Source organism: Photinus pyralis, unplaced genomic scaffold (assembly GCF_008802855.1).
Source record: "Photinus pyralis isolate 1611_PpyrPB1 unplaced genomic scaffold, Ppyr1.3 Ppyr1.4_LG1, whole genome shotgun sequence".
NCBI classification, from domain to species: domain Eukaryota; kingdom Metazoa; phylum Arthropoda; class Insecta; order Coleoptera; family Lampyridae; genus Photinus; species Photinus pyralis.
Window position 1 is genome coordinate 17,081,752 of NW_022170249.1, and position 18,802 is coordinate 17,100,553.

Here is an 18,802-nt window from a genome sequence, read left to right on the forward strand (position 1 = left end):
GTACATGAATCTATACCTAGTACATAGTTCAAAAAGAGAAAAGTATTAAAAATTACACTGTGTTTCTACTCCAACTCGTGCTTTGAATTTGGAACCAAGAGCTAAATTTCAGATAATTCAATTAATCTGATGAAAGTGAAGTCCTGTTGACGTCTACAACATGGTTGTAATTATTACGCATCATATCATCTTGGTGTTGGAGAAACTAATGGTCGTTTGCACCGACAAATTTGAGCGGTGCAAACGGCCATAAGTGGGTTTATAATATTGCTAGGACAAGGTGTACGAAAATTAATTTTTCTAGCAATCCAGCTCATTCTGGAACAGGCGGTCAAGGGTTTAGCAGACCCACAACTTTACAGTTATAACATTCAACAGTGTGGGATTGGTCACAGCCTTCGGGAGGTACAGTGTTACCATGCTCAGAATGGGCCCTGAAAATATGCGAACTAATTTTGAAATAAATAATTCAAACTGGCCAATAAAAGGCGCCATAATTATTAATTATACTCTTTTGACCTATGGTTTTGACAATTTACGCTTCACGTTATTTTAATTTACACTTTGCTTTTTGCATTTGTTTTATTTTACGTTTTCCGTTTCCAAATTTATACAAACTCGTCTTTTTCAAGACGCATATAGCTTAAATCTAAGATGACTGGGAAGTCAGTTAGTTTTATAAAACAAATTCGTGAAGAATCTGGTGAAGTTGGGCCCTCCAAGTTAAGATTTCCTAAGAAAAAACGCCATGTGGAGCCTACAAACAAGATCGATTTTGATGAAGCTGGTCTGTGTATTTTAAGAAGAACTGTACAAGAAATGTATACAGTTGAACGTAAGGTACGTAGAAAAAATGCAAAAAAGATCAATTATATGGGTGGAATAGAAACTCTTTGCAAGCAGTTGTTGAAACTTGGTTTTCGATATAAGAAAGTGTCATGACAAATGTAGGTTGTTGGAAAAAAGTGACATCGTAGCATGGTGTTCTCGGTATTTAAGAAGATTTAAAAGAACGATCAACGTGAAGGTGACTATATACTTGATCGAATGGTCAAGTGACAATAATGAATGAAAAAAGTTAAGGGCTGTGTTAATTTTGTCAATGTGAGTGTTCAAAAGTGCATCAAAATTGAAAATTGTGTTTGAAAATCTGTTTTTGTAAATCCAAGTAGAAATAAATAATTTTACTGTTCTCCCTTGATGTTATGTAACTCGTATAGCGCGTTTGCATCAGAATTTACCCTAAATGGGGGCGTGTAAAAAATTCTGATTTCGGCGAAATTTGGTATCTAGGGATTTTTGAACATGAAAATCAAGAATCTGCAATTACTTTTTGAAAATTCGAAAAAAATTTTACTGCAATTTCCCCTTCCGTGGTTAACATTTTGAAAATATTTTTACAAAATCGGAAAAGGGCATATCCCAAAACCTATGCAAAGACATCTTGATAACTCTTATGGTTTCTGAGAAAAAAAAAGCCAATTTCACCACTTTTTTAAGATGGCTTCGAAATGAAACACCGTGGATCCTCAGTTTATTTGGAAAAAGTGCTTGATTTGATCCCCTATAGCTATACTATACCACCTTACCTTTTTTACATACCCAGTATAAATAATTGTCCGCAGATCAAGGATTTTGGGTTATATTTCAGTAGAGGTGCTGAACTGCAATCAAACCAAAGTCATAGGGGTCTTTATTTGGAGCATATTTTTTGTGCTTCTGTCTTGCTATTTTCTATCCTGTATTAAATTTATTTTACCCTAAATCGTATTTTAATGTAAAATTGCAATTTTCCTATAGAAGTTTTGATTAATGTCAATCTGTCAATGATGACATGACTCATTACCAATGTGACAAATGCGGCCGAAAAATTGTTGATGGCGCCGGTAAAGTGACAGACGACAAGAAAAGTAGTCTGGTAAAGTGTCACTGCTGCTACGCGGCCGAGAAAATCAAACACCCTTTGTCACGTTGATAATAAATTGAAGAAAATGAGATTGGTTAGGTATCATTATTGGTGTCATCCGACGAAGGAATTAACTTTCATCTAGAACATCGCTATGATGGGTGACGACGACTCCGAAATAGAATACAAATTTAATTGAAGCAAAACGAGGTGGCTCAATTAAAATCCACATTGTTATAGGTCTAACAAAATGTTATTACATTTGATGCGTAATAGAGTGTAACCAGCAAACCAAGCAAGTTATAACTGTAAAATGGCCATTCCAACCATTCTATGGACGTAATATATTTAGCGGAGGATGTGTATAGGCAATTCTGGAGCTCCCATCCCAAATTGTTTTTTTTTTCGTATTTGTCTCCACCGTAGCTACGTAAAGATGATCTAATGCACAATGGTCTGTGCATTAATCAGAATATTAAAGCATTGGTGTATGGTAAATCAACCAATTCAAATGAAAAATTTGACACCATCAGAATCTAAAATATCTTGCTGTAGAATTGGAAGACTGAATGCAGAACACCTTTCTTTTACCATATCTAGCGTAGGTACTTACATGACAAACGGAACTAATTCAATTTACCTACAATAAAAATCAAATTTTAATTGGTAAATATATAAACGCATGAAAAATAAGAACAATATTACATTGCAAAAATCATTTAAGTGCAGACACGAAACCATTAGCTTGCCGTTATACGTACATTATTTCCGTTAATAACACAATTTCTTGCAAATTAAGTTGCAATTAAGCGCAGGATATAGCAATCGGCTCATTTCTCTTTTCCATTCTGGTGATTTTGCAATGTCAAGCGTATCCAATTGAAGATACGTTGAACTTGTTCGATATTATAAAGAAAGTACCGGAGACAGTAACGGACATTAGAGAAAGTATTTGCTCTTTAATTGTTTACTTTTTTCTTAAATTTCTAATACGTGTTCTAATTTGTTAAAAACACATTTAATCAAAACAAATTTACATAATGTACAATAAATACTTTTTGTATCAATAAATAATATTTACATGTCAAAGACATTATTCACATAGTGTATAATGAAATACATAGTACGTACAATTAACAAATTTTGCACATTTGCAAAACTAATAAATAAATAAGTAGGAAAAGCGAGATAAATTAATTAGATGTTAGAAGTGCGTCTAATTTGAAGTGAAACTTTACGAAAAATATTTTTTGTTATATGGAAAAGAATTACAAGTGTATTTAGGTGAAAGTAGTAAACGAAACGTGACTAACAAATTCAGATGAAGGAGGTCACGGTGTCTATTTAATTGAAATAATCCGGTTTTAACGGTTACTCGATTCATTCAATAAATCGAGTATCCCATCAATGTGTTAATGCAATTAGATTAATTGACGAGAGCACCCTGTGTTTCAGTTACTTAATTGAAATCGTTGCCTGAATCCTTTGGAGCCGTCGGGTCCCTGTGGCATTCGAACGATGTTTTCGGGAAACGCCGCGCTGTTACTTCTAGATCTTGCACACCCATTTTCGGACGATTGGCTACAGGAGGACATTCTTCGAGTAATAAAACTGGAGCCGTCCATGCTGATACTGCTGCAGGTGCTGTATTTGCGCGGCAAAAACAAATTTGAGTCGCTGGAATCGCGGCTGCTGTTCGACATGCGTCGTGGGATGAACATGAAGTGCGCCTCTGTACTCGATGCCGACAGTCTTCTTTGCAACCAAGCGGCCGGTTCCGTACATTTTGAGGGGAAATTAATCGACGATCCTCTTCGTATTCTTCGAGGGTCGAATTTTAAGCGCAAATCTTCTGCTTCCGAGCTACTTGGACAGGATGAGTTAGTCGAGTATTCAGGCAAATCGTGGGCGATTCGAGGTTTGTTGGTCTTGTGGTTGTTTTTCTTCTTACGCTCCATGTGAGGAACGCCGTTTAGTTCGTATACCTAGAGAAATAAGGGTTAATAGGAAGGAAAAGGCGATGTGAACTTACTTTCATGTTTTCTCCGTACAATTCCTGCAACTTGATGGCGTTTCGAGCAGATTCGGATATGACAAACTCCACGAGTGCACAAACAAGGCCGTTTAGCGAAGGGTTTTTGTTGATAAACTGTCTAACGTCGGCCGGTATTGGATTTCCAGGTCTTAAAATTCGGACCAAGGCGATTTCACCGCATGTCCGAAACAGTTCAGCTACGTTCTCAATCGTCACTTTCTCAATCGGCATATGAACAGCCACAATAGTACGTGAGGGGGTGGTTTCGTCGTACTGTGGTAGCGGTTCTTTGCGCCTCAGCTTTGTACCGGCTTCATTAATCTCGAGCTTAGTCGATCGTGCCAAAGCATGCGCGACTACCCTCCAATCCTTGGTCAAGTGTTTCACCCTTTTAAAGCTAGATATGAGTTTTAAGGAGACATATCCTTCTTTGTTGCGTTTGACGTGCTTAAGTAAAAATGCATCCTTGGTGATATTTGGATCGCTAAAGTAAAACTCTACTTGGGCCACTATTTTTTCCGAAAGCTCATCGGAGGGTGGTGTAAACGGCGGTTCCGTTACCTCAGGCGTAACCTCGCAACCGGAATCTTTACCTCCACCATCTCGAGAACCGGTGTCGGACGCGCTGTCAGATAAGTCAGCCATGTGCGCACCTTCATCTTCATTTTCCGTGGTACTTTCTTTCGGTTTTTCGTCGAACGATAAAGAAACGTCACTATCGATTGAAGAGATGCTATCTCGCGGTTCCAGTATTTTACTTGTCGAAATGGGAAGAACGCCCAGTTTGTCGTTAATTTCTTGCATTTGATCCTCAATTGCGGACGGCATCTTGCACTTATAATCTAATATCACAAAACAGTTATCACTAATGCAGTCTTTTAAGAGTTCTTATGGAGTAAGTATGTCACTAGCAAGCACGTGTCTGAACTTTCGCCACTGCCACAACACACTTGTCTTATGACCTAGCTTTCATCGACAAACTGTTGTCAATATTAACATCTTCTGGCTTTTATAACTGCGGTTGTTGAAATCGTGCTTTAGAGGTGGTGTCGTTTCCCTCTCTTTTTTATAAAATATACTAATAAGATCAGTAGTCCTTGTCGGCTTTGAATTCACTTTACCTTTAGTTAGTGTCACGGTCGAGTACGTGACCTACCGTAACGCTTGCCATGTAATAGTATTAATAGTATTGGTTTATCTTTTACGATATTCCGTATTCTTAATTTTGTTAATCGGTTTTAACAATTCATAATATAAAAACTTTCTCTGGTATTTAATTGTGTGTTGCTATACCTTCGGTTTATACAATACTTGCAACTTTCTTTACCAATTAGTCTAATTAGACGTAGGTACATCTCTCTCATTTTTTTTAGAACGGTAACGTATTTTTTACAATATCCTAGATATGGGTTTCCTAAAGAAGTCCTAATACTACTATGCTAATCTTTATTTTAATGCCTTTAAGTGCAAATAAATGGCTAAGCATTTGTCGCTACCAGAACGTCCTTAGTAAGGAGCTTTAAAAGTAAGTGCATGACCTTCCTCTTTACAGTTACTCTTTTTATATACCAAAGTACCTACGTTTGGTGCATAGTTTCCAAAAGCAATACGAACTTTCCTAGGCTCCTAGGCGTGTTGGAACGTGGACATTTCATCGAATCATTAACATTACGTCACTCGAAACAAAATGCCGATAAATTTCTACAAAAATAGAGATCGTGGTGCGGTTACTGTTATACAAAACTTATTAAAGGGCAAGTCGGTCTTTGGTTTTTTACTGAAATGTTAAAATATCTCTGTCTACCCATCTTCAGATGATTGAAAAATTTTTGTTGTTGGAAAGAAAACTGCGTAGTCGGTAGTAAGGGGCACTAACAGTTAGTGGGTCGAAAATTCTTATTATATGCCGTCTTATATTGTAGCGATCCTTCTAGAACATTCTCGAGGTGCCATCAAGTCGATAAAGGATTAGCCACCGGCCATGAGGAATAAAATGGATGCGACTCGTTCTTTCTGTGTGAAATTTCTTTTCAACCTGTCAAAACAGGGTAGGCTATTAGCGCGTGGGTGGAAGATTGTGGGTTTATTAACACACATATTTAAAATTCATTGTCGAGGCACGTCGATTGCAATGCGGTTATATAGGGTGATTTATATCAAAGTTGCGTTTTTTAAATAAAACTCCCTGTATATTTTTGCATATTTCGATTTCTTGGTCAATTTGAGTGTGACTGTGTGTTATACATAATATCTAAAATGAGTCGTTTAGCTGCTATTCATCATTTTTACCACCCGCAAGTTAGTAAGGGAGGTATTGCGTTGGGATAAACAATGACACCTCACTTTTTTGACCGAAATCATTGAATAAAATTGATTCAGTGCCGAAATACACGTTTTGACGCACCAGGAATCCGAATAAAAGAAAATCTCGATGCTGTCGGTTTGTGTGTCTGTCGGTCGGCGGTTCGTCTGAACCTTATTTCCGACTAAACGGCTGAATCGGTTTATGTTAATGGAAAGTTAAAAATCTGGTAAAATGATTTACAAAGATAACATATAAATTTTATTTCCAAATTAGAGCATTTCACGTTTATTTTTAAAATACTGCATCAGGAATAGGCTAAATTGAGTAACCCAAAAAATATCCAGGTAGACGCACTTTGTTTGTCCATTGCCATCCGCGTCTTTCAATTTAGCTAAGCAGGTATTACATCTCCACTCTAAATTTTGAGATTTCAGAACTTGTAAATCTTCGCGTTTCACATTTGCACATTGACGATGATAATAAGAATTACAAGAAGTGCATTCTAACTTGTTAGAGTTACAGCTGTATCGTACACTGAACAAATACCCATTATTGCGACTAATTGCAGTGACGTGCCCCTAATTAGATAATTAAAAAGTGTATTCAGTAAAACGCAATAAATATTGGTTTAGTTGGCCTTCTTTGATAAGTTAGAAAACCGCGATAATGCACCAAAAATTAAGAAATACACGCTATGACCGCACCGTGATCTGACTGTGACGTGACCGATAATGTGAATCGGCCTTAAATCTTCATACATACAGTGCGAATATGTTACTTTCTTAATATGTAAGTGAACATTTGCCTGTTATTGCATTATATGATTAGCGTGCTCGCGTTAAAATAAATTGCTACCAGGAAAGCGTTGTGGTCCCAGGTGCAGAACTTTCATTGCGTCTTCTGAGATTTACTTTCATCGGGCGGTCCGGTTACTAGGTGATACAAAAGGGTCGATTGTATTGCACAAAAAGTTCCACTATCCAACTGGCAATGGGAGAAAACTTTGACTCATCGATAAATGTAAGTTATTTTGATTTTTTTGCATTGTGTAACAATAGAAGTCGATCGTTTTGGGGATTTTCTATAAAAATTTATACTTGAAGTCAATTTAGCATTCCGTGAACGAATTTGTATGTTTTTATAAATAACGACGGAACGCAAACCAATTAATCTTGTTAGTTAAATTAAATTTTAATTGATACGATCTTTTGTCCTGGCGTTAATTATCTAGATTTTTAGCGTATTTTCCTCATGGTGAAAAATCGCTATTGGCTGCGCTTTGTCGGTCGTCCGTCCGTCACACGCACTCCTTTTACACCACTGAACCGATTTGGGCGATATGGGGCTCATTTGAAAGGGCTTGGTCCAAAGATTACGTGTATGCCAATATTTTTTGGTTTTGCGCATGCGCAGTGTGACAAATTTTACTTTGAAAATTTATCGCTCTAATCAGCTAGCTGGTGGTGGAAAAACATTGCGAATAAAATCTCAATAAAGTTTCTAAATGCTTGGAGATATTGGAGATCTTTCCGTCCTTACCTCTTATGAGGAAAGTCTCAATCTGCCCAGATATTCGTCTGCAGGGGCATGCGGGCCGGTCTGTAATTGGGCGCAAGCCTGTCCAGAACAAGAGAGACAATAAATCAATTTTGATCTTTTGTTAGGACAATTATACGGCATTTGGCAGAAAGATTGTCTTTTGTGTATTTACGACAAGCAACATGAAAAACCTGTTTTGACTCTTAAGTTTAATCGGCAGTTGCTGATGTAAGCAAGGGTGGCGTAGGTGCGGATACGTTGACAGTATTTCTGTTGAAAAAGCTTTTTAGTTGATTATTTCCAAATGGACGTAGGGAAAAGAAGTTCACGCCGACTTCGCAAGGAAAAATTACTACGACAGGGTTAAATCTTGTTAAAAAGGAGAAGTTAAGTCGGGGTCACGCTGTCATTACTTATACCAATTAATCTGATATTTGCTATGCAGAGAGCCTTGCCCCAAAAGACCTATAAATATTAAGTTGAACACATAAGTCGCAGTCTAAATCCACAAGGTTAGACGATTCGATCATCGTATGTGGAACGGCTATTAAATTTTATGAGGTGTACAAGTAGAAAATCCTTGATCAGGCTTCCGGAGGTCGAGCAATTCGATTTTTGATTGATTACGAGATTTTCATTTTTTACTACGCCGCCGTCGAGGAATTAAAAAAAATCTACCAACTTGACCCAAAACATTTTCACTTTCTGAATTAATAATTTTTAAGTGCATTCTAGGAAGGTAACAATACCTTCTCAAAGTTGTTGCACTTGACCTAGTAATTTTTATAAACATTATCTCAACGTGTGTAAGTATACGGAGTTAATTAATTTACTTATTTGGCATTTTAATGTAATTCGTATTTTAAATTAACTTGTATGAACGGCTATGGTACGGACCTACCTTTTAATGATATTCATTGTTACTTACCGGAGCAGTTTTTGAAATATTTTCCATTCTAATGGAAATGAAGATCGTGGGAATGGTTTAATTATTAGTTAATTAAGTGCTGTTCTATTTTCCTTTTTTTTATTATTTTCAGTGTCAATTTCCGTCGAGAATACATGTTACAAAAAATACCTTCTGTTCCAGTTGGGATCAAAATTGCAAGTGCAGAAGTTTAGACCCTTGTACGCCCATTGGATTAAATTTATGAACAATTTAGTAACTTGGTTTAGAATATGCACCACCACAAGTCAGGTGTGGTTCGCCTTTTCCAAGCCGGTTCGTCTCTCAGTCTACGTTGACTGTTGCTTTTTTAGAGAGTTTTTGGCGAATCTGCAATTCACCTCTTCCTTCGAAATGAACTGTACCTTTCCCCAAATAGAAAAGATATGGGACTTCGAATTCCGATTTTACACATTCAAAATAAAGCAAATAATGAGCTCAGATGCTTGATATTACCAAAGAATATGGTTACTCTTTGATATTACTATTACAAAAATGTTAAATTTGAACCTGTCGCCACTAATAGCATTCTGATCATTTGAACATTACGAAACAGAAATCTTATCAACCGTTATCAGCAAATTTGCACGTATCTGTCTATGGTAACCGGGTTAGACTGTATATTTCCAAAGAGTTATTTATTTGTGTTTCATGCAGTTCTTCAATCTCGATGGATTAATAAAGGACAAATTCTGGTCTTCGTTTTCTTAGTTAACAGTGTCCACCATCAGCTCAGCACAACCTTTAAGAAGCGAATGTGGCAACAACGTGAGTAGGTAATAAGCAAGGCTTTTTAGAAATCCACCTACCAATTGGTAGACAATGCACGGAAAAATTTGTATATCCATCAGGTGTCAGTCACGTCTTCAAGTTTAAAATCAAATTTCTTGGTGTCATTTTTTCAATTTCCGTCAATGGGTAACTTACCTAATTGTATTTAATTCAGTTCCAAGAGCCATACACGTCTCCTTTGCCCAGGTCAGGGTTACTACTACTGCATTACGATAATTACCGTCGTGTTCACTCATGTGAAAATTAAAAGATACGTCTACTACAAACGAGGAATTAAAAAATGCTGCAATGTCAAGTTCTCCAAGTTTTCAACGGTATTATTATACAATTTCATTAATTCTAATTTTTCCACCTATGCCTACGGAGCGTAAACGATTAATAAATTTACACAAAAAACGCATCATCAGGGTCAATCAGTAGGTAAATTATTAATGCAAAAGGTAAAAGACAGGGGCCACGGTCGTAGAGGAAGGATATCCGAATAAAAGGTTATTAAGTGACCCTCTACACAATGCCAATGTAGGTATATTATGCTGAGAATGTGAAAATTTATTTATGAAAATCAAGATCAACTAACTTCCGGATTGAAAGTAAATAAACAAGGCTCTTTATAGGTACGACGTTCAATTCATCTTTTTGTGCCGTTTATCCTCAAATCGGAATTGGAGGAATAATGTGTGGGTCTGGCAGAATGCAACCTGATTTGTTAGTAAAAGATCTGAATCTTAGATACCTATTTGATATTGCTAATGTTTAATTAGTTAAAGTTTGTTTTAAAACATGAAACTATCCTTCGATCTATACTACTATAATTTACTAAAATGATACAGGGCGTTCAACTACGAGTCGATTGGTAGGTAGCAATTATCACAGATTTGTGCTATTATGAGCAACTAATACAAGCATATTTCTGAAAAGGCGTATCTGCCGTTTCAGCTAGAATTTGATTTGATTCGCCCCTTAGTTATTTTTAGTGGGATCCTGTAGTTTTTATTTATTTTTTTAATCTTCGCAAAATTTGGTATCTATAATAATTATAAGTTTTGTATGTGACCATAGACCTCAACCGAAACGTTTGTAATGAAATGTTCGTGAATAATTTTTGAGCCTGTGCTCTTCTTAAACCGTGACCAAAATTATAAAAATCTTGTAATTTGTACGCCATCTTATTCAGGGGACTTAGGTATATAAATGCCGAAGGTAGATTTATTTATTTATTTATTATCCCTCTCTTGTTCTGGGCCCTCAACATCAGGCTTGCGCCCAATTACAGAGTGACCCGCATAATGCTTTTTAGAGGTACCTCTGCAGAAGGTCTGAAGTTGTTATATACTACTCCGGTATTTACCTTACGAATTAGGGAAACTGCAGGAAAACCTAATTCGGAGTAGACGGCAGTACGCTCGAAACTGGTCTAAGGTAATTTCCATCTCTGCCATCAGAGCTGGGCAGTATTCGATTTTGTAAATACTTTTTAGTATTCAAATTCTTTAAAGTATTCAAATACTTTGTAATTAAATACTTTTATGGAAGCAGTATTTGTTTTTGTAACTCAAATACTTTCACAAATATTTAGTATTCGAATACTTCGCAAAGTATTTGGATACTTCGTAAAGTATTCGAATACTTCGCAAGGTATTTGAATACTTTAAGAAGTATTCGAATACTTCGCATAGTACTTGAATTAACCTTCCTTTTTTTACCAAAAATCGACTACTCCAAAATTTCTCGGGAAAACACTTTTTCTTAATTTTGGTGCGTAGAATCCAAAACAATTCGTACTTTTTCGATCAGACTTCCCAATCAAAAGTTATAGACTAGAAACCAATTTCGAATGAAAATTCAAAGGGCTGTAACTTTTGAACTAATAGCCCAATCTTGGAACTGTTTGAAATTATGTGGATTCTACAGGCCACATTCTATAAGAAAAAATTTTTCCGGGTCGATCTGAGACAATTTTTTCTTCGAGCCTCAAAAAAAGGCAGTGTATAACCTTCCTTTTTTACCAAAAATCAACTGCACCAAAATTTCTCGGGAAAACACTTTTTCTTATTAATTTTGGTGCGTAGAATCCAAAACAATTCGTACTTTTTCGATTAGATTTTTCAATCAAAAGTTATAGACTAGAAACGAATTTCGAAAGAAAATCCAAAGGGCTGTAACTTTTGAACTAGTAGCCCAATCTTGGAACTGTTTGAAATTATGGATTCTACAGGCCACATTCTATAAGAAAATTTTTTTCTGGGTCGATCTGAGACAATTTTTTCTTCGGGGCTCAAAAAAAGGCAGTGTATAACCTTCCTTTTTTACCAAAAATCGACTACACCAAAATTTCTCGGGAAGACACTTTTTCTTATTAATTTGGGTGCGTAGAATCCAAATCAATTCGTACTTTTTCGATCAGACTTCTCAATCAAAAGTTAAAGACTAGAAACCAATTTCGAAAAAAAATTCAAAGGGCTGTAACTTTTGAACTAGTAGCCCAATCTTGGAACTGTTTGAAATTATGGATTCTACAGGCCACATTCTATAAGAAATTTTTTTTTCCGGGTCGATCTGAGACAATTTCTTTTGAGGGCCTCAAAAAAAGGCAGTACTTTTAAGTTATTCAAATATTTGAGAACAATTTAGAAATGTTTAGGGAAAGTTTCCATTGTCACAAAATCAAATATAAAAATCCGATACATCTGAATACCGAACTCGATAGTCTACGTAACTTAAAAACAATAGGGACCTTTCTTATATCCTTAAGACCATGTGTACCAATTTTCAAAGCGATCGCACGTTTCTAACAAGTTATCATGCACACGGACAAACGGATGGTCAAAAATGGATCTGTTCCAAAATCGCTAGGATTAATTTCAGAAAGGCGTACGTATCATGTGCACGACGTACGATCGCTTTGAAAACTGGTACACGTATTCTTAAGGATATAACTGGTATAAGAAAGGTCCTGGTAGGTAACTCCTATATAATAATATAATAATAATACGCTTTTACTCCCCTTAAATTTGTATATAACAATAGAAATATAAAAAAAAGCTAACCCCATACAAAGTATAACTTGATTTTTTAAGTAGTATTAAGCCTTTTATCTAGTATACTATTTTAAATTTTTAATGTATTTGAGTGACAAGTATTTAAATACTTTTTACTGTATTCGAATACTTTTCAAAGTAAGATAATGAAATACTTTTCAAAGTATTCGAATACTTTTTATATAGTATTCGAATACCTTTGATAGTATTAGAATACTTTTGAAAGTATTCGAATACATTCTAAAGTATTTGAATACTTTTCAATGTATCTGTATCTAGTATTCGCTTGTGCTGGACGTAAAAGTATTTAGTATTCTAATACCTTTGATTTGTGTAAAGTATTTACTATTTAGTATTCAAATATGTACTTTTTGAAAGTATTCTGCCCAGCTCTGTCTGCCATAGATGAAAAATTCACCTCAACCCAAGTTCGAACACCAGACCTCCGGATCCTAGATCCTTAACATTAATTTTCAATCCCTTGTCCGCTTCTATTTCTCTTTTATTTGAAATTTAACTTGTATTCTCCTATTCGTGATTGGGCGAGTTTTGTTCTGAATTGTTGTGGAGTTTCCGGGCATACTAAATTAAGGGGTGGTTTCAGGTTTGTATGTTTTTGAGTGGTGCGCTATTAAATCGAATTGCGCATCTATGCCATTTAATGGGAAATCCAGTTTAGTTAAAGCACATGTATGTACCTAACTTTCGCCGTCTCAGAAATCACAGGATAGGAAACATTCGAGTTTGACAAAAAGTTACCCTCGAAAACAATGCTTCCTTTGTGTTGATTCGACTATAACCAGGGATCTAGTTGATAGAATCATTACCCTGAAGGGTAGTATATCGTTGCAAGGGTTGTGCCCCTTTTTGAGCAAAAAAATGAGCGGAGCATTAACAGCAACGGAATGGAAAACACGTTGAGAGCCAACGACTAGTAAGTATGCAGAAGGATTTTCAAGTTAAAAAAAAACTAACCGAGAAAGAGCCATCCCGAGGTTTGAAATAAAACATTACATTTTGCAAAAACGCAAGTGACTGGAAAGCATGTTTATAATAATAATAATAACTATCAAGCGTTGTAACACCAATCTGAGAATCTATGAAGTTAAAGTGGAAATTGAGACGTAAGCCGTGATGTATCTAATTTATACTGGCATTCGACCTAGTTGTCCTCCAAATAAATGATCCTTTTCACCTGATAAAGACGCGTTTAAGATGAACAAAAATAGAAAGCTTTGGAAGTAGTTACCTTTGTGGAGGTGCCTGTACTTTACACTGACCTTTTCGTAATCAACAGAATTTAATTTCGTGCAATCTCAAGTTCGTTTGCGTTCACAAAATTCCCACGACAGGCCACGGGGGGTAGCTTTGAGAAAATTCAAAGTGCAAAACTGTTGAAGCACAAGTTGTAAAGAACCCTGTAGTATTATTAAAGTCATTCACCTGACGGCATTCTCAAAATTAAAGAAATCAAAGTTGATCGGGGACATTCCATTAAATTAGATTTGAACCAGGGGACCTATCCAGGGGTATTTAATTTGGTAACTTAGTTAAGAATCCACACATTAATATAACGTATCCTTTGTTTGCTGTTCTCACTAGTGACGGTATCCTTGGTACCTAGTGTAAGTGTAACCCTTGACGAAGTGCTTAAATCTTGAAGTAGCTGGTTGAGGATAGTCTCGTTTTGACCATCAGCACGTATATCTTCGTCTGTTGAAGTTGCTGCATTGATACCAAATGAGGAATATAGTCGACGTTTGTTTGCAAGATGTATAAAATAGTACACTAATTTGGTAATGCGCTTAATAATTTGTAAGTGATGATCTAATTGCATAGTTTCGCCCTCAGTTTGCCAATTTAGACTCTTACCCAACCACGTCGTGGACCAGCACGATTACATCACTTTGAGGTGAACGCTTTTAGTATCGTTAGACATAGCAGTAAATTAAAAGCGTGCATGCCTTCTTTAGCTATGGTGAATAAACACCTATCACGCTATTAATTTTTAATTTTAATTAATCCCTTAATTAAAAGAAATCGTTTCTTCAAATTTCCAGTTAACTTCGAAAAAGGCAAACGTTTGTTCTAGATCTTTTCATTGCGCAATTGCGTTAGGGTTTGGCACAATTTACGCGGTAAAATATCTTGTCTTATCATGTTGCACAATCTCCAACAATTTGTTATTCTTTCAATACGCAATGAATACATATTAGTCATAGGTACAGAACCCGTTAACCTAATTTCGCGATGGGTAAAGGTGGCTTTTTCAAGAAAGTCTTAAAATTTCTTTTAGGCAAACGCCAAAAAAGCGCGTTAACATTATATTAAACGAGTACAAACTACAATCACAGTAATCGAGGTATCCATGGCCTAGTTTAAGTTTGGTGATGAGTGACCCTTTATCAAGGTTTTCAGGTACCACTCTGTATATTATATGAAAGGACTGGTTTTACGCTCCGCACCTATTTAATTTAAACGATTATTAATAAATCGATTCGTAACGTTTAATTAATGCCATTTATAATAATAGATCTTTTTACGTGTAAGTGTAAGTTTGCTAACACTTCTATAATTAAGCTTTCATGCGCAGGGGTAGGTAGGTACGTTTTCAGAAGACATGTGATATATACGTGCACGAGAAGATATTGAATTTTTTTAAGGTAATAAGTGAAGGTTCTCTTTGGAAGTCGCTAATAACAGTACAGGCACAATAAAAAGTACACGGCCAGTCAGTATCCTTTCTGATTCCGGACAGCGAATTTTTACTCCCATTGTACTGTAGGTATACATACGGCTCGTGGTACCTATACCTACGTCATTATTTATGAAGAAGTAAAAAAGTCACCAATTTGTCCTAATTCATGCATATCTAGGGCGGTGTTTTTTTTTCTTACTTTTCAAAATTAAGGGGAGGAATTAGGAAATAAGTTTACCTATTATCGTAAATTTTTGACATAGCCCATGGTGGTAGAGAAAGCATGGATGGACAAACGCAAACCTAATGGACATTTTTGGAGTTACTGTTAAGGCTATTTAGGTATACGAAAGAATATTTCGGTAAATGCACCGCACCATAAAAATGAAACAATAAAAAATTGAAACAATTTCTAACAATTCAGTAGGTAATCGTCAATAAAAATCACGTTGAGTATAAAAATAAACTATAGGCTTCTAAGAAATGTTTATACATTCGAAAACCGGATGCAGGATACGCAATGCGTGTTACATTTGGGAACTAGGAAGTACGTACGAAATTATTCGCAGAAAAAGTGTAGGAAAAACCTTGATAAGTTAAAGGAACAAGTTGTTAACTCTACACATTACCTATAGGCGCGTTTCAAAAAAAGGGTGGTAATTTGGTAACTTTCACTATCTTTAAGGGTATTGATTGCTCTGCTCTGGCGAAATCATAGTATCGACAGTTTAGTCCATTATTTCCACTGGGGCCATAATCTGTCCCCAGAATGTACGAATGGCCGTTTGGACCGTCTAAGATTATTAATTCGTTTGGTGTAGGTAAATATGGACACAAATGCAGTGCGCGGGTGAAAAACCATAACCAGACATTCTTTTTTACTGCAATTACTGAACAATGTGTGTTTTTCATTATCTCATATACATGTAGGTACTTACCTATATATTAGGTTTAGATCTAGGGCAAGTAACTTTTTCTGCAGAGAATGTATTCGAAAGTATATATTTTTATCGTTTATTAAAAGCGGCGAAAGTCACGATCGTTTGTTATAACAGGTCATCCAACATTTATTTTTATTAATTTTATGAAGATACAAATTCGCCAATTTTTAACCTACCGCATAATGGGTGAGGTAACAATTAGCGCAAGGAATATTGACGTATATACACTCTCAACTTAGGTAATTATTGTAACGACATATGTATAGGCCTAAAGGTAACTGCTATCGGAGCAAATAGTTTATACGGAGTGGTGACTTGACGAACGCACCATAGGAATTTCAATAGTAATTTTTTAATTTCCCATTATTGGCTTCCCTAATTATTTTAGAAGTAAAGTCTATTTAGGTTTTTTGTAGAGACAAAAATTACCAATCCGTATATACTATTGTTTCCTATTTTATAAATTCAGAAATAGTAAAAATTTAAAAATTAAAAACTGTCGCGTTTATAAAGTCGGTAATGCCATGGAATTATGAATTCAAACAAAAGCGCCTACATTTGCCATTAGTTGGCTTTGTTTGATCTCAAACTGCCATGGCACCACGGATTTTCTTAACAGCGCCAGTTTTTTGTTATCCAATTTCTTGGTTTCAAAGTTCAAAAAATTAAAAGGTATAATATGCATGGATTCGTAATTTTTTTCTCTACAAAAAACCTAGATACACTTTATCTCTAAAATAATTAGGGGAGCCAATAATCGGAAATGGAAAAATTACTATTGAAATTGCTATGGTGCGTTGTTCAAGTCACCGCCCGGTATGCTCGAACTCGGTTAGTTTGATTTTGACAAAAATGGTCATTGGATTAATTTGAAGCGATTTTGTGTTAAGAACGGTATAAGTTATGGAGTTTTGTCCGCCTTTCAGTTCATTTCTCAAACTACATAAGTACTGTGTAGGTACTGTTAGTAGTTGTATGTTTCTTCTCCCTCTCTCCACCTCTATACAGTGATGGTGTACTTCAAGGCTCATTTTCTGCAGGAGTCATTCGACAGTGTCCCGGCCTTTAATAGACCTGTCAATAGGTATATTCCTACCGTGTTTCGGGCAGGGCTTCTTCCTTTTGGATGGATGGTACCTCTAGTATACCGTTGGTCAGCCGTCTCTTTGCTTATGTTGCATCCTCTGCAAGAGGACGTTACTGTCAAGCACATAGGTACATTTTAGGGTCCAGAAAGTATCTGCATAGGCAATCTTGTACAGAATCTTATCAGGCTGAGTAGGGTTGTCAGATTGGGAGTATTAAAATACACAGTAATTGAGACACGTTTGTCCGATGGAGGGGAGGATAAGGGTAATTGTATAGGGAGTCTGGAGGAGTGGCGATATATTTTTAGCATTATGCGGGTCACTCTGTAATTGGGCGCATGCCTGTTGAGGGCCAAAAACAAGAGAGGGATTAAATTAAATATTGAAAATACTATGATAAAATTCTGCACATTATATCAACATTTTTGTTGCAAATCAAAACCCTTTGCAGTTGAAACAAAAACTACCAACAAAAAATAATTGTTCATAAATTCAGAACAGTTAACTGTTATCGACTATCTACTTGGTTACAGCAGAATTACTAGTTTAAATTTGAAACTGCAAAAATTCTGAACGTCTGGCAACCCTATCTATTAGATGGCCTCTCTTGCTAGACAAGTATCAATATGCAGCAAACAAAAAGTGAAAAAAAAAAGAGATAATAATACATTTAATTACAACAAAAGTCTACATCTAGATTCAGAGTCAGTCGGGCCCACCCCTATTAATGTAATCCATCTCGGCGCTGTCTATTGGTGCACGTTTATACCTCGCAGGAAGTTGATAATCGAATATTGGCTCAGATTTTTGCACAGCAGGTGCAGCCTTTTGTGTTGTAGAAGACGATTGTGAAGTTTCCTCGATGATTACCCTCTGGTGTTGTTCTCGAGAGCCATAGCGGAACTTTATTAAGGGATTCCTTAAGGGCAGGCCTAGATATATGCACCTTTTTGGTATTGCGAACAGCATTTCTTTTCGATTGTACACTGCGAAACGTTTCGAATAATCTTCTCGTTGTTTTGTATGTATAATAACTTACCTGTTATGATATAATCATTACTGTGAAAACATTAAGGTTAATGATGTTGGATGTGAGGTTTTAACGCTAGATGTCGCCATTTACAAGAGCGCAAAGTTTGAAAATGAGTTTTATTAATAATCAGAAATATTGATAAATTTCGAGAAAATCGATTAACCAGAAAATGTATTATTATTGTTATTCCCTAATGAAATAAATTGTGTATTGAATGAGTCAAAAACCATACGTACATTCTTAATGGAAAATAGGCAACACACCATACATCACCGCAAATTTGAAAGCTTATAAAGTTTCAATGAATTTATTTATTATGAATAAATTAAAGTTATTGCTAAATGGCATATGTAATAGCATTCGTTTATAATTTGCCACGAAATTTAGGAAAGATTATAGATTTTAAGTCTGCGTATCACATCAATGCAATAAATAAATGAAACTTAGCTCTCACATGTTGTCTAGTAGGTAGCTTGCGGTA

At 35.8% G+C, this 18,802-nt stretch overlaps 1 protein-coding gene across 1 annotated transcript; it reads right to left on the minus strand.

The window, feature by feature from the left end:
* Nucleotides 1-3,035: 3,035 nt before the first annotated feature.
* LOC116159109 (la-related protein 6) lies at nucleotides 3,036-5,033 on the minus strand. Its single transcript, XM_031472016.1, has 2 exons — nucleotides 3,939-5,033; nucleotides 3,036-3,891 (listed from the first exon to the last, which is right to left on the minus strand). Exons 1-2 carry the CDS (start codon nucleotides 4,767-4,769, stop codon nucleotides 3,358-3,360), a joined length of 1,365 nt encoding a protein of 454 aa, XP_031327876.1. The 5' UTR covers nucleotides 4,770-5,033; the 3' UTR covers nucleotides 3,036-3,357.
* Nucleotides 5,034-18,802: the final 13,769 nt, after the last annotated feature.

Bases quoted from the DNA above. Each gene is read 5' to 3' on its own strand.
- LOC116159109 (XM_031472016.1), bottom strand. From the start codon at position 4,769: ATGCCGTCCGCAATTGAGGATCAAATGCAAGAAATTAACGACAAACTG. The intron at 3,892-3,938 runs GTAAGTTCACAT...TTATTTCTCTAG, and splicing joins TGTACGGAGAAAACATGAAA to GTATACGAACTAAACGGCGT.